The sequence below is a fragment of the Protopterus annectens genome, chromosome 4.part1 (genome assembly GCF_019279795.1).
Source record: "Protopterus annectens isolate FY-2018-M chromosome 4.part1, PAN1.0, whole genome shotgun sequence".
NCBI lineage: Eukaryota > Metazoa > Chordata > Ceratodontiformes > Protopteridae > Protopterus > Protopterus annectens.
Window position 1 is genome coordinate 285,049,538 of NC_056734.1, and position 19,668 is coordinate 285,069,205.

Below are 19,668 nucleotides of genomic sequence, written 5' to 3' on the forward strand. Positions count from 1 at the left end.
CACACCCTATAATCACATCAGTAGGTATATGACCTGTTTCCTGAGGTAGAGGGTAAGTGGTACATCCATCAGTATGAAACCTCTCAAATGTCCAGATTTTTGCAGAATGACCACATTATTGCTTCATATTTTTGGTCTGTCCCAATTAAAATTTATGATTTTGTAGTAAATCACTGAGGACTAATATGACTAAATAGGGACAGAAATTTGAGTTTCAGATGTCATAGCCTTCAGAAAATGCATGCTAACACAAACCATGTTACTATAGGAGCTTTCTAAGTTTGTACAATCAATATTTTAAATATGTCAATATTTTTGTGCCTTTGTCCACCCGTTATTTTAGACTTTATCCTGAATTCTTGTGCGAAGAAGTTGTGAGGTATGACCAGCATGTGGTCAAAGTGCTGACTCCTCCACTGACTGTAACACAAGTACTGGGTAAATGACAGACATGCACATCAGAGGACATAATAATGTCATGATTCCCAGCTTTCATCACAACAATAATTGAGTACAATACACCATTTTCCATTTACCTCCTTAGACATGTACCAGTGATGTGTAACTGAAGTGTACCACCTTTGCCACAGTACACTATCACACAGCTTATTGTCCATATAAAGGGATTCTTCCTGTGGAATATACATGACCGTTTGAGGGTGCATAACAACAATCATTTTGTTACACCAGATGCATATGTGCTACCTGTTTACCTTATGCATACACTGCATACATCGTTGTTTAACAACATTAATGGCATGTATATCATTTATGACAGTGTGAATTGTGCCATTGATAAACGCCATGCACACAAAGCAATGAGCCTATAGTGCCCATACTGTCAAATAAAGGTATAGCAGTGGCCCTTCTCACACCTCCTGCAAATATTACAGTACCAGGAAAGTGTGCGTGGTTACCATCATAGATCGTGGATGTCTCATACTAGTTGTCAATGTGTGTGTTGCAGGCTCATTTGTTATCACTCCACATCACATATGTTCTGTCAGAAGCATGGGATTAATGGTGGCATTATTCAGATGTTATCCATGATTGTGCTTGGTTCTTACAATGTTTGACATGATCCTTTCCCTGTGGCCACCATGCTGGAGACCTCTGCTGAGAGCACAGTCATATTCAGCTATATCATATTACACAGCTTCCCAATATGCATCCTACCTCAGTTGTATGTCAGATCCCTGATATATATCCTCTGCATTACTTATGTAAGGATGTTTATCTCACATACACATCCTCCCCATTATTATTTCACCTTGTGTGACAGTCACAGACAACACATTTTCATTGTTCAGTCCATACTGTACCATATACATAAGTGCTTGATGCTCCTACAACAACCATTTTCCATTGACATGCCCTCCTCTGCTGTACATGTCAGTTTTTACCTGTACTCTTTCCATGTGTTCATTCCTACAATTCATCTGTGTGTCCCTATTCAATACACACACTTCCCCTGGGTGAATATTTTGCATGTCAGTCCCATGTCCTGTTACTGATCATTAACTCATCACCATTACAGAATGGCAGGAATTGAATATCTCAATATTCTGCATTTTAGGTACACTGTCCTGTACTGTGTTTGGACTGCATACTTCACATTCATACCTCTCAACTGCCTAGATATTCCCAGGATGTCCGGATGTTTTTATTTTCAAATTATGTGTCCTTCCACCATTTCACTGGGATGATCTCTGGACTGCTAAGACTCAGACTTACAGACATTTGGGTGCATACCTCTCTGCTGTCCTGATCTGTGCAGAATGTCCAGTTTTTGACTCATATCTGTGATCTTTTCCTCGTAACATGTTGTTTCCCTGGAAAATCAATGGCATGCTATTGCAAAGTGCAGTCAGTAACTGATGACTGACATTTGAGTTTCATATTTTATGTTCTTCAGAAATTTCATGCTAATGTACAACCTATATATTCTATCAGGGTTCACTTCAAAATCCTGAAAGCTCAAAATCCTGAATGTCAAAATCCTGAACTCAAAATCCTGAAAGCTCAAAATACTGAAAACTCATAATACTGAATCTCATAATACCGAAAAACATGCAGGACACCAACACTGATTGTATTGCAGCTACACTACACTGCACATACACTATCTATCCACTTACCTTAACCCAGACCCTAACCCTAAGGTCCGTCACTATCGCACACTCACCTCACCCGTGCCCTAACCCTAACTCACTTAACCCGCCCCTAACCCTAACATCCATCACAACCGCACACTTACATGACCCGCGGCCTAACCCGAAAGTCCACACAATCACACATCAGTGTTGTTGTCCTGTATGTTTTTCGGTATTATGAGATTCAGTATTATCAGTATTTTGAGTTTTCAGGATTTTGAGTTCGGGATTTTGAGCTTTCAGGATTTTTAAGTGAACCCATTCTATCAACGTCATAAGCTTTGATGTGGGCTATTGAAACTTTATCCCAATTTCTGGCTCTTTGTCCTCCCATTTTTATGGCTTTGTTGACATGCCTTACTCTAAAAGGGTGACAGTGTTACATTAAAATACATTCCCATGTGACAGCTCTGTCAAATATGTCCCTACTACTGGATATTTGTCCTGTCATTAAGTTGACCTCTGTACAGATATGTTGCACTGACAGAATGGCAGCTATTTGTGCAGCCACCTCTCCACTGTACAGAGTTCTTCAGAATTTCCAGATGTTCTCATATTTTGCTCTATTTCTCATACAATTGTGTTTTTCTGGCAAATCATTGTTAAAGCATTGAGTGTTGAAGTCAGAAAACAGTGATCAGACTTCTAATCCTTTTGACAAGTCATAGGAATGCACAACCTGTAATTCTATCAACTTTTTAAGTTTGTAAGAGCAGTATTTAATAAGTGAATCTCTAGCATACCTCTCAACTGTCCAGGCTGTCACAGAATGTCCAGCTTTTTGTCTCTTCTTTTGGTCTGTTCCTCACAAACTGTATGGTTTTCTGAAAAATCACTACTATGATCTGAGGATTAAAGTGGATAAATAATGAAATGCCTTTGAGTTTCAGACTTCATGTCCTTCAGACAATGCATGCTAATACAAATTATGTTATTCTAACAACTGTCTACATTTATAACAGCAATATTAAACATGTGTCCATATATTTGGCCCTTTGTCCCCACATTACGTCATGTATTGTCCATATGTCTTGGCCTAACAGGTTAACACTGCATACCTCTAAACTGCACAGATTTTCGCAGAATGCCCTGATTATTGCCTCATATTTTCAGTCTGTTCTTCATTAAATTTGTGATTTTCTGGATTTCTTTGGCAAATCAGTGGACTTTGAATTCTCTAAATAATGGAAGTCATTTGAGTTTCAGACTTTGTATATTTCAGAAAGTGCATGGTAAACAAGACCTTTTATTCTAGCAACTTTCTAAGTTTACAAGATCAGTATTTAAAATTTGATCTTATTTTTGAGGCTTTGATCCCCGTTAATTTTGGGTTTGTCCAGATCTTTTGAACCAAGAGGTTGAGAACTATGGTTGACAGAAATGTTTAAGTTTCTAAGAGCAATATTTAAAAAGTGTCCCTATGCCTGTCCCTTTCCCCAACCCCTGCTGGATGCCCTTGTCCAGATGTCTTGCCCTGACAGGTTGTGAGGACTGCCTGACTTACAATCTGCACTGTGCCATCTCTCAATTTTCCAGACTTTTGCAGAATGTCCAGATTTTTGCCTCATATTGTTGGCCTTTTCCTCATCAAATTTCTTGTTTTATGGCAAATCACTGGGATGATCTAAGGACTGAAGTCACTAAACAGTGTCATACATTTGAGTTTCATACTTTATATCCTTCAGAAAATGCATGATAACACAAATCCTTTTATTCTAGCAGCTTTCTCATTTTATAAGAGTAATATTTAAAATCTGTCCCTATTTTTGGTCCTTTGTCCCCCCATTACATCAGTCTTTGTCCAGATTTCTTAAGCTAAATGGTTGAGAGGTATGTGGGGTGGCAGCTGAGTTGCTCTCTGCAAAACCAGTGTGCTATGTTTGTGTGTAACAGCAATATTTAAAAAGTGTCCCTATTTCTGCCCGTTTTCTCACTCCCTACTTGATGACTTTGTCCAAATGTCTTGCCCTAATAGGTTGAGTGGACCCTGACCTACGATCTGTACTTTGCTTTGGGCGAATGGCAGCTGAGCTGCTTTCTCCAAAGCTGGTGTGCTATGCAATGTTTAAATGTGTAATTGCAATATTTAATGTGTCCCTATTTCTGCCCCTTTCCACATCCTCTACTTGATGCCTTTGTCCAGATGTCTTGCCTTAACAGGTTTAGTGGTCCTTGACCTACGATCTGTATTGTGCTTTAGGGGTGTGTGGCAGCCGAGCTGCTTTCTACAACGCCGGTGTGCTTTGCAATCTTTTAAAAGTTTGTAAGACCAATATTTAAAAAGTGTCCCTATTTTTTAACCTTGTCCCCCTTTTATGTCAGGGTTTGTCCAGATTTCTTGCTCTAAGAGGTTGAGAGGTATGATGATGCGTACTGTTCATTTGGGGGCAGGGCAGACTTTCTGTTCTCTCAATATCCGTGTTGGGATTCAAAGTTTCACGTCTGCCAATAGTGACACAAGCTGCAAAACCTCAGTTAGGCATTCCATGCTTTATTAATATGCATTGCGTGCTGCCAAGGAATGATAGTGGTTGTGTACATGGATACACTCTGTTTAGGCTCTACAAGGAGTTTAATGAATCTTTTAAAGCCCAAGCATTTTTCAGCCATCTTAACAAGATATCTGCTCTACAAAATAAAGAAGAGAAAAAAACATTTTTTTGGAAAGAAAGAAAAAGGGAGGAAGATGAGAAGTTACTAAATATGGTAATTGGAGAATACCAACAAAGGTAATCTGAAAGGGAAGAGAATAACAACAATGGTAAATTAAGAAAAAAATATACTAGTGTAGGGTAAGGGGGAAAAACAGAATTTATACGCAAGGCAATCTAAGGTAACAAGTATTCAAATTACTACTCACTTATCTAACGCTTGAGAGCTCACAGCGACGACGTCCGTATGTGAAGGTGGCAAATGAGATCTGAAGTTTGTTAGGGGAATACAGCAGTATGGGTAAGGGAGGCGCTTGAGAACTTCATGTAGGCATGAACTGTAAAAAAGCGAACAAGTCAGATCAGAGCGTTGGATCCAAACCCAGTTGTGGACGAATGAATGAAAACTGACATCAGATCTGCAGATTCTACAGAGCTAAGAGTAGTTTCTTTTTTTTAACATAAATGGGGATTTATAATAAACACTGTGATGGTTTTAAATATTTTAGTCTCTGAACCTGTGTCTTTTTGAAGTGGGTCTATATAACAATTGTTTATTACAGTGTCAATAAATTGTTCATAAGAGTAACCATTTATTTTCAGATATGTGCCATAATAGGGATAGAAATACCTATGCCAGAACGAACTTAAATAATGCTTTTTGTTGATTTGTTTCTTCACTTTTTTATATTTGGTTTTAAAAAAATATTGATGAAAAGGTTTAACAAAAAAAGCAACAAAGTAAGATTTGCTCTAGTCTATGCTCAAAACTACAATGCACAGTGCCAAAGGATATAGAACAGTGATAACTGAAGATTTTGTTGGAAGGCAGCTATTCAATACTGTTTTTCTGGTTTCAGTTTTTACATATGGGTCATGTTACCTTCATATCATCCAATCTTAAGTTAGCATTTCTAGCAATGATCTATACCTGAGTCCATTCTGCTGTCAGTTACTGCATTTGGTTGCTATAGAGCTGCATCTGGGTAAATACAAGCATCACTGACACCAGGCCTTAGTTTTTAAAGTCCAATTTACTACCAATGCCTTTCTCCAGTAGGTAGGATCTATTACTACATACACTGAAGTAATTGACCACACTTAAAAGAGCATGCCCAAAAAATGTCTGGTACAGAAAATAAATAAAAAAAAAAAATACACGGAAAGCAAGGAAACACAGAGATCTACCTCACCTACCTCTGCCTTTTTATAAACATATGATTATAGCACTTATTGAGAAAACAATGATGAATGCACTAGGTGGTATCTGATGTAGCAGCATTTGTCTGACGTAACGTCAAAATAGTCAAAGTTTAGCAAACTATCTATACAAACAGCCAAATACTTACTGGGTCCTTTATAAAGCGATTCTAGGCTATTCATTTCAAACACTATTCAACAATAACTACCACACATGGTTGTATAAAAGAAGAGAAAGAAGAGGGTAGACATTAAAAGCTATTACAGATCCAGAAAAGGCATTATCAAATGCCAGCAGTTATTCTTAGTACCTCACACAAAAGAACTGTGCCCTAGCTATCCTCTTGTGGCTTCCATTTTACAACTAAATACAGCACCAAGCACTGGACTACTACAGGTAATAGTATAAACTGCTACTACACCTTGAACCACAGCAGTAGAAAAAAACTTTCTATGTTACCTGGTGAAAATAAAATGGAGGACCAGACAGCAACGCACATAAATGTGCTGAAGAGACCTATGTGACCCTGTGTGCCGATTATAAATTCAGTTATTATATGACTTGATGAAGGCTTGTTAGCAGCATCCTAACAAAACAATTTGCTAATCACTATGGAATACTGTGTTTCTTTAGCACTTTGTCCAATTTGCTTGGAGATAAGAAACTAGAGCATTCTCTCCAGGTCAGTATTTCGCAGCACTGATCTGAAGACGGCGGATAAAGAGGGCAAATTAATATTCTGATAAAGTACAATAGAAGGTAAGACCATGGAAATAAAAAAGAGGAATTAGTAGGTAAAGTCTGTTCTTTGAGAAAAGTCATAATAGGGCACTTGTACATCTTGTATATTTGGACTTATAAGTCATGCTTGAATAAGGAAGAGCAGTCAGCAAGTACCTTCTAAAAATGAATTTTCAAGAGAACATAATAAGATGGTGGAGAAGGAGCCTTAGTCAAGCTGTCACATAAGATGCAGACTACATTTCAGACTGCAAATTCTCTGCAGTGAGCTGGCATGAACACTTAGCTTCAAAAATAATGGAAAAGTAGGAAGGCATACTTGGTGTTCTTCCCTGGAATCTTGTGTTATGTGCAAAACTGAGCACTCTTACAGCAGAATTATAACTCAGACTTGGAGATTTCAAACAAAAACAAAATAAAACTTTTAGTAAATCCTCCTGAACTTTTTTGCTGATGACAACTTCCTGATAACCTATAAGACCCCAACACACACACACACACACACACACACACACACACACACACACACACACACACACACACACACACACACACACACACACACACACACACATACACACACACACACATATTAATAAAAGCCATGGAGCACAATCAGCACTACTAAACCTACTGACAATTACCAAAGTTTGAGCAAGTTAATTATTCAGTGCAACCAAAGAAGATACTCTGATTTTCCATCAAGAGTATCTTCTTAGGTTGCACTGAATAAGTGCCCGCATCAAAATGAAAAGTGTAAATTGAAACATCAGAACTCTTCCTTGATGTCTATAAATAGGCATATGACAAAAAAGAGCCAACAAGTCTAGTATGACCTCATATTAAGCTCTCTGAAGAAAATACGAGAATAGGAGAGTGGGAGAGGGGGTACCATTCTAAATGTGGCACACTTTCAAATGCTTTTCAGTGAGGGGGAAAGCTTACAAATAGTCACTCTGGCATTCTTTTTAAGTTCTTGCTACAGCTATCTGTCATCAGCTATGTTCAGGAGCCCTTCCTCGATCATCTGCTTCTCTTCCCCAGTATCTGTCTGACTTGACCCTTCAAACAGGAACCCAACAAATGCAAAAATCCCTAGTGTAAGTATGCAGGGCAAATGTGTGGAGAAAATGTTATGGTGTCCCACTACAGTGCTATTCTGACAGCTGAGTATGGCTATTTTTATACCTTATGTTGAGTCCTACCCAGTTCCCGCTGCATATTACATATGAATCTGGACTAACATTATTGGTCTCTGACAATTAATGCCAGTATGTATAAGGAAAACAGTCAAAGATAAGAATTTCCCAAAGTATACCTTGTAACTATTGTTTAGATACCCATTCAATGTAAACCTTGTGTGACATCCCACCACTGGATCAAATAGCCTCAATCCTCACCACTGGTAACAGTAGGGGGCATTCACTGACAGGATGACAAATTCCCACAGTATTTCCAGATGCAGCTCTCTGCATCAAGTGTATTTTTTCCTATCAGCAGACAGAGACCACAGTCAGTCCAGGGCTGGTTTCTCCCTCTTTCTCCAGATTCCCCACTGGCACATCTGTAGAGCTGAGTCCTTACCGAGGGTTCCAAGCCAAGTCCTCCTCCAACACCCTCTCTGTTCAACCAGTGCTTCATGTCCCTGCCCAAGTAGCTCACACACACACACACACACACACACACACACACACACACACACACACACACACCTGGGAAGGCTGGCACAGGTTTACTAGCTTTTACCCAGACTATAAGGTAATCTTCACTGCCACCAGAACCCTTCTGCCAACTACCTTAAGGCCCTTAACAAAAGATATCCAATCTTTCTGTGTAATATTAATATTAATGCAAACTATAGTTTGACCAAGAGCAAGGCTATTAGGAGTGGCCTACACAGTTTCACCAAATAAATATGCAAGTACTCTCAAAACATAAATATCTCTACACAGATCAGCCACAACAATAGATTTAAATATATTTAATAATAAATAATAAAAGAACAAGACAATACTAAATATATATTCACAGTGACATAAGAGTTTAAAACCACAGAAAATATTTAAAATAACATTGCAGTACCGGCTCACACAAATAAAGAAAAACATCTAAACTAAGCTTTACTATATTCCTGAAGAGAGTTATAATGTTCCCTAGAAATGTACTTCAGTAGACCAAGACAGATGTGGTGAGTGGATCTTGTTGTCAGGTCCAAGACATAATGCATAATACTATGTCTCACTAAGATGCTTCTCAAATTAATATCTAAAATATTACTGCTGGGCTAGCTTGCAGAATGACAATTTCTGGTCATATGACTTCTAGTTTCCTGGCCAAAACTCCCACTGCTAGAAGCTGGCAGCATTTAGCATCTACCTGTAAAAATATACAGACAAGTGCTTTTCCTCAGAACTTTGGCAGATGCTGGAAGTCATAAAACAATTGCATTCCTTCATGCTTCAAAAGTAGCAATTGGTTCACTCCAAGGACAATACAGAAAGCTTCCTAGTACAGATCTTATGCCTCTAGCTGCATTGAAAACTTGAGAGATATCCTATTCATTGCGTCCTATAAAGTAATTTAATTTCAGCTATTTTTCCAAAGTTTGCTGGACTGAAGTTAACCCTCCAGTTTTCTCTGTTGACATATGCATTTAAACAGTTACAATAGTGCATGTACATTTCTATTCTCTTCCAGTATGGCACACTGTAGATACATTTTAAGCACAAGCACTTTACAAAATTCCTTTTCAACACAAACATCTGCACAGAGCAGTTTGATATACAGATGACATACCTTGACATACAGTTTTAATACATCTGTAACACAAGCACCTTATAAAAATCATTTTGATATTCACCAGTGACATATAATTATTTATGCAAAATTCCAGCTAGTGTGCTGGCAGTATCTCCTTTTGTCACACCTTGCAACAATGCTAGCATCATTTCTTGGATAAACAGAAATTTGCATGGAGAGAACTCCTCGTTAACCTCCAGAGATGGAGACAGTAGAAGTTTGTTGAGTGATTTTGATTAGTATTTGATGAGGGAATGAATGAAAAGATTTCATAACCCTTCCTCTGTAATCACATGACTAAGGTCCTCTCTATAACATCTTAATCTAAGTGGTTAGAAGTGCATACTTATTTGGCATATATAAATCATACTGAATATACTGTTTGATCTGGATTATTCAAGCTGAAGGAAGATATGTTATTCTGAACACGTTTATATAGATAAGGAGAATGACATTTTATAAGTGTTGTTTTTCTCTGGATCACTGGGATGGATAAACTTCTGTTAAGTGAGACCTGTAGAAAAACTAAACTGGAATGCCTTCTGTTTTTTTTACATTTCTGTTATTTCTCACACTTTTGAAAGAAAGATGAACTTTACATTTTCCTCTTGTAAATACATCTGTTTAAGACTGAAAAATGTTAGACTTTTTGATACTGCAGAATACCCAAAAGAATACAGGCATGTACTGATGAGATAAATAAAAGAAAAACATGCATACCACTACACAAATAAAATAAGTCAATGACAGCATGCAAAGAACTGTAAGTGGCAAGAACTAAATTAATCTGGTTCCTGGTAGTGCTTGTGATATATGAGTACATTATTTACCTCCAAAGCTTCTGTGCAAAGACAGTCTGACCTGCTAAAGTTTTCATATGGAACACAGTAATGCTCATGAAACTGTGAATGGCAAGAAGGCAAATAAAACAAGAGTAAAAACTACAACTCCTACTTACTTGCATCAGTAGATGTTCCCAGAACACACTACCTTACTGACATCTGGGTAATAGTGCGCTGTTACCCTCCTCTGGCAGTCTATTAACACTCAGATTCCCTGATATGGTCTGTGGATGTGATGGACCTATCATCTGGCAGTACAGGGACTGCCTTACAAACTCACAGACAGGGCCCCTTCAGTTTTCTGAAGTTCAGCATGACGAGAAAATAGAAATACAAGCTTTGTGAACACCTTTTATTCCAATACCAAAAGCGCGTGCGCGCGCGCACACACACACACACACACACAAAACAATAAAAGCCACAGCTATTTCAATTATTAATTAACTTTTTTTGGTAAATCTTGCCAGCTGGACACAAATGCATTTTAATGATCATTATGTGCTCTTTAGTTTGTTTGATTTTATATTACCTTATGGACTATATCTAATATTTTTCTGATAATAACTTGTCAGATGCAACCGCTTAATAATAACAAGGCAACAAATTAATAACAATATAATCATATATTGATCTTTTTCAGTCCGTATTTCCCTAGATGAGTCCAATTAAGTTTAACAGCTCCTTTACAAAAAGTTACAGAACAGCCTCATTTGGGCTTTTTCTTGTTTCAGCTGCTAGATTATTTGTGCGTCTGCCACTGCTTCAGTCACTGTCCAGTTTCTCTGATCTTCCTTCGTGATTTCCTAGCTACTTTTGCCTTTAAAAAGTTTGCTTCTAAATTATATATGAAGTCTTCAATGACAGTGATCTGAAAAAGAAATGCTGTAAATAACTGTTCTGCTAATAAGTCATTTATTTTTGTATTATCTATGTATTAAAGTTGAGTACCAGCTTAGTGTCACTAGGTATAGCCTTTTATATCAGACACCCAAGGAAAAGATCCCTCAGTATATAATGCTATAGATAACACAAATAAAATGCACTTTATACTACTGAGCAGTAGATATTAAAGTTGTAGAGCTGCCACAGTTCTCTTAAATACAGTCATGAGCTATATAACTTACCACGTAATATTATAGCACATTGGATTTAAGCCCACAATGTCCATATACAGCAGACATGATACTGATACAGGCAGAGTATTTATGCTAAAGAAAAGGGGAAGGTTAGTGGTAACACATCATCAGGTCATGACGTTCAACATATGTTATTACAAACAGTTTGAAGATTGCTTCAAAAACTGTAGGGCTCATTTCTGAAAGTCATGCAACAGGAGCAAATTCTCACATCTACTGGTAAAAATGTCCATACTTAAAGAACTTCTAAGTTAAAAGCCTTACACACAAGTCCTAGGCACTGTCAGTTTCAATTGACCATGATATCTAGTCATCCTGACTGGCATGTGCCACCACTGAAGATTTCTGACTGGTGATCAGGGGTCCTTGTGCAACATGAAAAAAGCAAGACACACGAGCAAAGTCAATTATGTCTGAAAAACATATCCACAGTAAGCAGGCTACTAATGCTAATTCTATGATCATGACGGCATATCTGCAGCAAACATGACACTGTAAAGAATCTGGTCACAAATTACACATGACCACACACAGCAGAAGAGGTATGAGCACGACTGTGTGACTAAGTCTCAATGACAGAGTAAAGCACTTTTTTTACATGGTAGAGAACATCTAACTGTTGGTGAACCTTTCTAACAGTGATAGCTGCATCAGCATTACAATGAAATACCTGGTGAAGAGCAATTGCCACACCTTTAACTTTTTCTACCATGGAAAGAGGCACACGACTTATGGAGGCAAGAGAAAAAAAAATCCACAGCAGGAAAAGTCAGCCTGAGATGTATGGATCTGGATTTGGAGGGGCTCAATACCACACCAATGCTAGATAACTAGGTCAGAAGAAAATGTAGGCCATCCTGGAGATCAAACTATGCTTTATCTGCCACTATTTTGTAAAAGTGTGCACAGAGGACAAGAATTCTGCTTCTAGAATACTTCTAGAATTCAGCCCTTTGCAAAAAGCCACAAATGAAGCCGAGGCTCTGGTAGGGTAAGCCTTGACCTGCCTGGAATTGCTTTGCTGTGGAGGGTATAAGACAATGTACCAGCACGAGACAATCATTTTGAAAGTCTGTTTTGTCATAGGTTTCCCTTTTTTCCAACCTTCACAATAAATGAATAAATGATCACAAGTAAATCTAAAAGCAGTTTGGGGGAGAAAGTACCTGCATGTAAGCACAAATGCAACAATATCCTGAAAAATACACCAGGTACCACCACAGCTCTTCAATTTATAATCCTTTATTCAGAACAGAAGTTAAAAACAGGGCTTTCGGGTTACTTCCAAACCCTTCTTCAGACATGTCTGAAGAAGGGTCTGGAAGTAACCTGAAAGCGCTAACTGTTTTTAACTTCTGTTCTGAATAAAGGATTATAAATTGAAGAGCTGTGGTGGTACCTGGTGCATTTTTCAGGAAAATGATCAGAAGTACTGAAAAATTTTGCTCTGTCAAAATAGTAAATGATTTGTCCTTGGACATCCAAGGTATGGGGTATCCTTTTTCCCCCATGTTTTGATTCTAGAAAGAAGACAGTAAGATGGATAGCTTGGCTTAAGGTAAGTCTGGATACCACTTTAGGCACACATAAAGGATTATTTATTAAGGAAATCCTATCTTTGTGGAAAATGAGATAAAACTGACCCACCATGAGAGCTTGGAATTCAGATACTCTTCTTACAGAGGTCAGAGCAATTAGTAAGACTGTTAAGAACCTCAAGGCAGCCTGATGAGCTGGCTCAAGTTGAGTGAGAGTTAGCTTTTCTAACAAAAAATTAGGTAACTAAGGAGGAGACACCTGCTTCCTAGAAGACCACTTATGCAATATCCCTTTTAAAAACATTGTCACATGAGGTGACTGTGGCATCCTATCTCTGGGCCTGTAATCAAGGAGCCTGAATCCTCACCACTGACATTGAAGAGGGACATTCACTTGGAATACAAATGGATACACTCAGTACAACCAGATGCAGACCTCTTTGCATCAAGCGCAATTTCCCTTCAGAGCACACAGGAAACGCACTCAGTCCAGGGTCTGGATTTCTCTACCTGTCTCCCTCCAGGCCTCCAATAAGACTCTTCCAAGGGTACATCTGTAGGGTTAGGTCCTCAGCTGAGTGTCCATGCCAAGTCTTCCAGCACCCTCTCTGTGAAACCAGTGCTTCGTGTCCCTGCCCCTTGACACATTAATGTAACGTTGACCAAACAGCAAGGCTATCAGGAGTGGCCAGAGCTGTCACCAAATAATTATAAGCAAATTCTCTCAAAGCATAAATATTTTTCTAAAACAACCAGCCACAATGAGGGGTTTGAATATATTTAATAATAAATAAAACAACATGAATATACTAAATATCTATTTACAGTAAGCACCAGAGTTTCAGCCACATGAAATATTAAAATAGCACCAATGGAAAGTTTCACACAGAAAAAAAAAATAAGTTATGTACTCACCATAAAGTTCCATCTTTGTTGTTGCTTTTCATTTGTCTTCAACCTGTGGGACACGGATCTGGGATAGATCCAACTCAGCCACATTTTCCAGCATCGAATCCAAGCTCCAAGCTTTTCCCCTACCCACATAATGCCCCTGTCTCCCTCCTCCCCTCAGATCGAGTTTGCTGCCAACCACAGCATCCCAACCTGACTCAAAGCCTTACCCCTTGGCACAAGTTATGCCAAAGTAAGGGCTATGTCTCTGCCAGTCAGTCAACCACACAGCCCATGTAAAACAGGGGGAAGGAGGGAGGGACGGTTGAAAACAAATGAAAAGCAACAACTCAGATGTAACGTTATGGTAAGTACATAACTTCTTTATCTGAAGTTGTTTTCATTTGCTCTTCAACCTGTGGGACAGAGTCCCTAGCTACCAATCTCCTGCGAGGCCCTCATGGAAGGATATTCTGGAGCACTGCAGAGACAAAGGATGCCCTGTTTCTGGATAGAAGATCCAACTTGTAGAGGGAGATGAAAGTATGCAAGGATGCCCAAGTAGCAGCAGAGCAAATATCATTCAAAGAAACTCTGGACCAAAAGACAGCTGAAGTAGCCATAGACCTACTAGAATGCATCTTGACTTGACCTGTTGGAGATAATTCTTTGGCTGAATATGCCACAACTATGCACTGAGAGATCCAAAGATCAATGGTGACCTTTTTTCTGTGCAAGTAAAAATGTAACTGCCTATGAACATCCAACAGGTGCAATTTATACTCTTCCTTATTCTGAAAATTTGGAAAGAAAACAGGGAGATTGATTACCTGACCGATGTTTGACTCCAAAGCCATTTTTGGGAGGAAAGAAGGATTAGTACATAAGGACACCCTGTCTCTATCTAAGAACATATAAGGAGGCTCAACCGATAAGGCTTGGAGCTCTGACACTCTTTGGCTGAAGTAATGGCAATCAGGAAGGCTGTCTTCTAAGACAAAAACTGCAGATCCACCAAAGCTGCGGGTTCAATGGGGGAATAAACTAAGGCTTGAAGGACCAAAGTAAGATCCCAAGGTGGGATTGGGTTCTTGATTGGAAGCCTAAGCAGAAAGGTACTTTTCAAAAAGACTTTACAAAGCTTAGAAGAAGCCAGGAAAGTCACATTATCTCCTACATGGGTTAGATATAGCTGCCAGTTGAACTTTAACTGTGGAAAAGCTGGCATCCTGTTGAAAAATACCTGCCAGAAACTCTAAGATAGCAGGAACTGGGGCAGTAAAGGGATCCAAGTCACGTTGAGACGCCCAAATCAAAAAATGTTTCCACTTACTAGAATAAACCTTCCTAGTGGAAGATTTATGAGCTGCTATTATCTTAATCGGAGAAGATAGCCCGGGAGTCCTAACTATCATGGGAACTGCAGCAGCCAAGTGGTAAGCTTCACGCTGGCCAGATCTGGGTGTGGAATCCCTGAGAATGAGAAATCTGATCCGGAACTGGATCCAACATCCAGGGAAGACACACTACATGAGACAAAGAAGGGAACCATACTTGGTGAGACCAGAATGGGCCAATGAGGATGACTGAGGTCCCCAACTGTTGAGCTTTCTGAAGGAACTTTGGAATCAGGGGAAGTGAAGGATAAGCATACAGAAGACCGGAGAGCCAAGCATTAACCATAGCATCTCGGGGGCGTCCCTGGTGGGGGGTTCAGAGTGAAAAACTCACTGCACTTGCGTTGGAAGGAGAGGGAAAGAGATTGCAGCAAGGCTGACCCCACTTTAGAAAGATCTGTTCCGCTACTGAAGGATTCAGAGACCACTTGTAAAGCATCAGAATAGATCTGCTGAGCCTGTCTGCTAGAATGTTGGACCTCCCCTCAATGTGCGTTGCCACCAGAAACTGTCCAGTGGAGATTGCCCACTCCCACAATCTCATGGCTTCACAACAAAGGGGATAAGACCTGGTCCCCCCTGTCTGTTGCTGTACCAGTCTACCAACATGTTGTCTGTTTGGATAGCTATCATCTCTTGTGGAAGATGAGCATGGAGAGCTTGCAACACCAGTAGCACTGCCCTCATCTCCAGGATGTTGATATGCAGTTTGGTCTCTAGGGAAAACCACGTGCCTTGAACTGTCCTTCCCATACAATGCCCCCCCACCCAAGTAGGGAGGTGTCTGTGGTAACTGTGGTCACAGGGGCAGGAAGGATAAAGGGACGATCCCGAAGAAGATCTTGGGATTGCAGCCAACAGAGAAATGAATACCTGCAGACGCAAGACATGCGAACTGGATGAGACAGGGGCAGATCAAGGAAGGACCACTGGACCGCTAGAGTCCATTGAATAACCCTCATATACAGACGAGCCATGGGGATGAGGGTAATCATGGCCACCATGGACCCCAACAATTGAAGAACTGATTCCGCAGGGGATTATTAGGTCTGACAGCTTCCTGGGCCTGTCCTGGTGCTTATGGTTTTGCTTCTCCCTGTCCATGGACCTCGTAGAGAAAGCTTGAGTCCCAGAGGCTGGGTCGAAGGCAGCGGAAGCAATGGTTGAGGGTGAAGCAGGGGCCACTGAGGTAGGAGGAGGAAAGAGGCATCTGAGGATCAATTTGTTCCTCCTGTTGATCAATGTGCAAGGGGTTGAAACCCACGCAGCTCGAGCAGGAGGTCTCTAAGTGGGGTACACCTAAGCACAGCATGTACAGTGTGTGGCTGTCAGAAGCAGGAAGTTTCTGCCCACACCCTGTGCATTTTCTGAACCCTGCCTTGGGGGGTCTCAGCCATGGTACAAGAACAAAACCCACCCCCACACCCACTATCACAGATAGGGGGAAAGAAAAAGGAAAGGAAGAGTTTTTTTTTTTTTTTTTTTTTTTTTTTACAGCTAGAGAAGACCAATTCCTGAGCGCAAGGGTAGGGGACTAAAGAAAGAAAACACAGAAAGAAGAAAAGTACACAATTTTTAAAAAAAATTACTCACCAGGAACTGGAGCAATGGACCACAATGCTTGCTTAGACATGCGGCAAATGAGATCTGAGGGGAGGAAGAACACAGGGTCATTAGGGGAAGAGGAGGAGCTTGGAGCTCAGATCCAATGCTGGAAAATGAGTCTGACTTAGATCCAGCCTGGATCAGTATCCCACAGGTTGAAGAGCAAATGAAAACAACAACTTCAGATAAGTATTTAGCTAATCTCACTATCTATTCCTGATTGACTAAAGGAATTACTCTTCCCTAGTTAAGTTACTTATTACTGCAAGGCAAGATGATGTGAGTGAGGGTCTTTTTAGTCAGGTTTCCAAGAACAGACTGCACCTGGGACTTCAGACTCCTCTAATATTTAAAAAAGAAGTTATATCTTACCATAACATTCCATCTGTGTTGTTCATCTTCTTTCATTCATCACTGATGGGTTCAGTTTCAAGCCCTCGAAACCAAGTTGGCCTATTACCAAGCTCGTGCCAGCCAAAAAAACTCTTGAGCTAAGTCTCTACCCAGAAGGCCCTTTTCCCTGTTACCTCAGATCGAGTTTGCTAATAAAGGAAGTAAAGCCAAGGCCACTTCTATGCAAGTACCCCAGTGCACCACTTATACCCAAAGCATCCCCCATGAGCTTTTGGAGGGGGAAGAAGGGTGGGAAGTGATGAATGAAAGAAGATGAACAACACAGATGGAACGTTATGGTAAGACATAACTTTTTTATCTAATATTGTTAATCTTCTTTCCATTCATCACTGATGAGACAGAATACCAAGTTACCTTGAGGTCCATGGGTGGCCCTTATGGAAGAACATTCCTGAGCACCACTGAGCCGAAGGCAGTTCTCCCCTGGAGACCAGGTCCAATTTGTAATGATTGTTAAAGGTATGAGGCTTAGCCCAAGAAGCTGCTGCACAAAAGTCATCCATCGATGCCCTGGAATGGAATGCTATAGAAGTTGCCATAGATCTAGTGGAGTGGGCTTTAACTTTTGGCATGGATTCATTATGAAGGGAATAGGTGACACGTATGCAGTCGCTTAGCCATCTTGATAATGTAACCTTGGAAACAGCATCTCCCATTTTGGGCCATGAAAAGGAGATGAAAAGCTGTTCAGATTTATGGATAGGTTTGGTTCTGTCTAGGTAAAATCTTAATTGTCTATGTACATCTAAGCTGTGAAGGCAATACTCTCCTCCATTGGCAAAATTCAGAAAAAAAGACTGGTAGATCAATGGACTAGTTAATAGAGAATTCAGAAACAACTTTGGGAAGAAAGGATGGGTTCATCCAAAGTGACACTCTGTCTTATGAAAGACCAGGTAGGGCCTCTGATACACAATGCCTGCAGCTCCAAAACTCTTCTGACAGAGGCAATGGCTACCAGGAACAAAGATTTCCAAGACAAAAACTTTAGGTCACACTTAGCAGCAGGCTCAAAGGGCTTTTGAGTCAAGGACTGGAGGACTAAAGTAAGGTTTCATGGTTCCATGGGCTGTCTGAGAGGAGGCCTGAGATGAGAGGTCCCTTTGAGAAAAGCCTTGCAGAGGCATAAAGAGATAAGAGGGGTGCCATCTATACCATTGTGGAAATTGGAAATTGCTGCTAGATGCACTTGTACTGTACAGGCAGAGGCTCTGTTATCAAAAAACTTAGCCAAGTCTTGAAGCACTGCAGTAACTGGAGCCAAATATGGGTCTGGCATGTTATCCTTGGATGAGTTGGAGAACCTTTTCCATTTATCCTGATATAGTCTTCTGATGAATAGTTTGAGAGAGGCCAGAATGATGTCTTGAACAGGCGAGGAAAGATTACCTTGCCTGGCGACTAGTGGAAGTGGAGAAACCAAGCTGTCAGATTGAGAGTGGACAGGTTCGGGTGACTCAGCCCTTGGGGGTGAGTGATCAGATCTGGTAGAGGATCCAGAATCCATGGCGAGTATAGTAGGTGAGGCCGAAGAAAGGAGAACTAAACTTGTCAAGGCCAGACTGGGGCTATGAGGATCACCTTGCATCTCAACTGAAGAGCTTTCTTTAGAAGTCGAGGGATCAGAGGGATGGGGGATACGCATAGAGAAGTCCCATGGGCCAATCGTGGATCAGAGCATCCCTTGGTGACTCAAGTAGCTGCTGCACTTGGTGTTTGATGGAGAAGCGAAAAAATCACAGCAAGGGTGGCCCCTGTGGCTGAAGATTACAGACGCCACCTTGGGGTTGAGGGACCACTCGTGAGGATGCGTCTGCTCAGTTTGTCCACAATCACGTTGGAGCACCCCACAATATGCATTGCTATCAGAAAGCAGTTGGAAGATATCGCCCACTGCCAGATTCTCATAGCTTCATGACGTAGGTGGTAGGACTTGGTTCCTCCTTGCTTTTTGATGTACCAGACCACTGGCATATTGTCTGATTGAATTGCAATTGCCCCGGAGGGAAGAACTGAATGGAAAGCCTGCAACTCTTACAGTGCGGATCTCAGTTCCAGGACACTGATATGCAGGTGGGCCTCCGAGGTGGACCATGTGCCTTGGACAGTCTTTCTATGGAATTGGTTCCCTCATCCGATCAGGGAAGCATACGTGGTCACAACGGCTGTGGGCTGGAAGGGTTGAAATGGGCAGCTCCAAAGATCTACGTCTGGCCTCATCTACCAAAGCAGGTCCTGCTTGCAGGAGTTGGTTATTCAAATCTTGTAATCCAGGGGATGACAGTTTGGAAACCACTGGC

General features: G+C 40.5%; 1 protein-coding gene across 1 annotated transcript in view; it reads right to left on the minus strand.

Moving 5' to 3' along the window:
* Positions 1 to 10,725: 10,725 nt before the first annotated feature.
* SPATA16 (spermatogenesis associated 16) overlaps positions 10,726 to 19,668 on the minus strand; it is a 2,543,770-nt gene continuing 2,534,827 nt past the window's right edge. Inside the window, exon 11 of the mRNA XM_044070135.1 lies at positions 10,726 to 11,255. Within this exon, the coding sequence (XP_043926070.1) occupies positions 11,154 to 11,255 (102 nt within the window). The 3' untranslated portion in view covers positions 10,726 to 11,153. The remainder of the gene's footprint in view (positions 11,256 to 19,668) is intronic.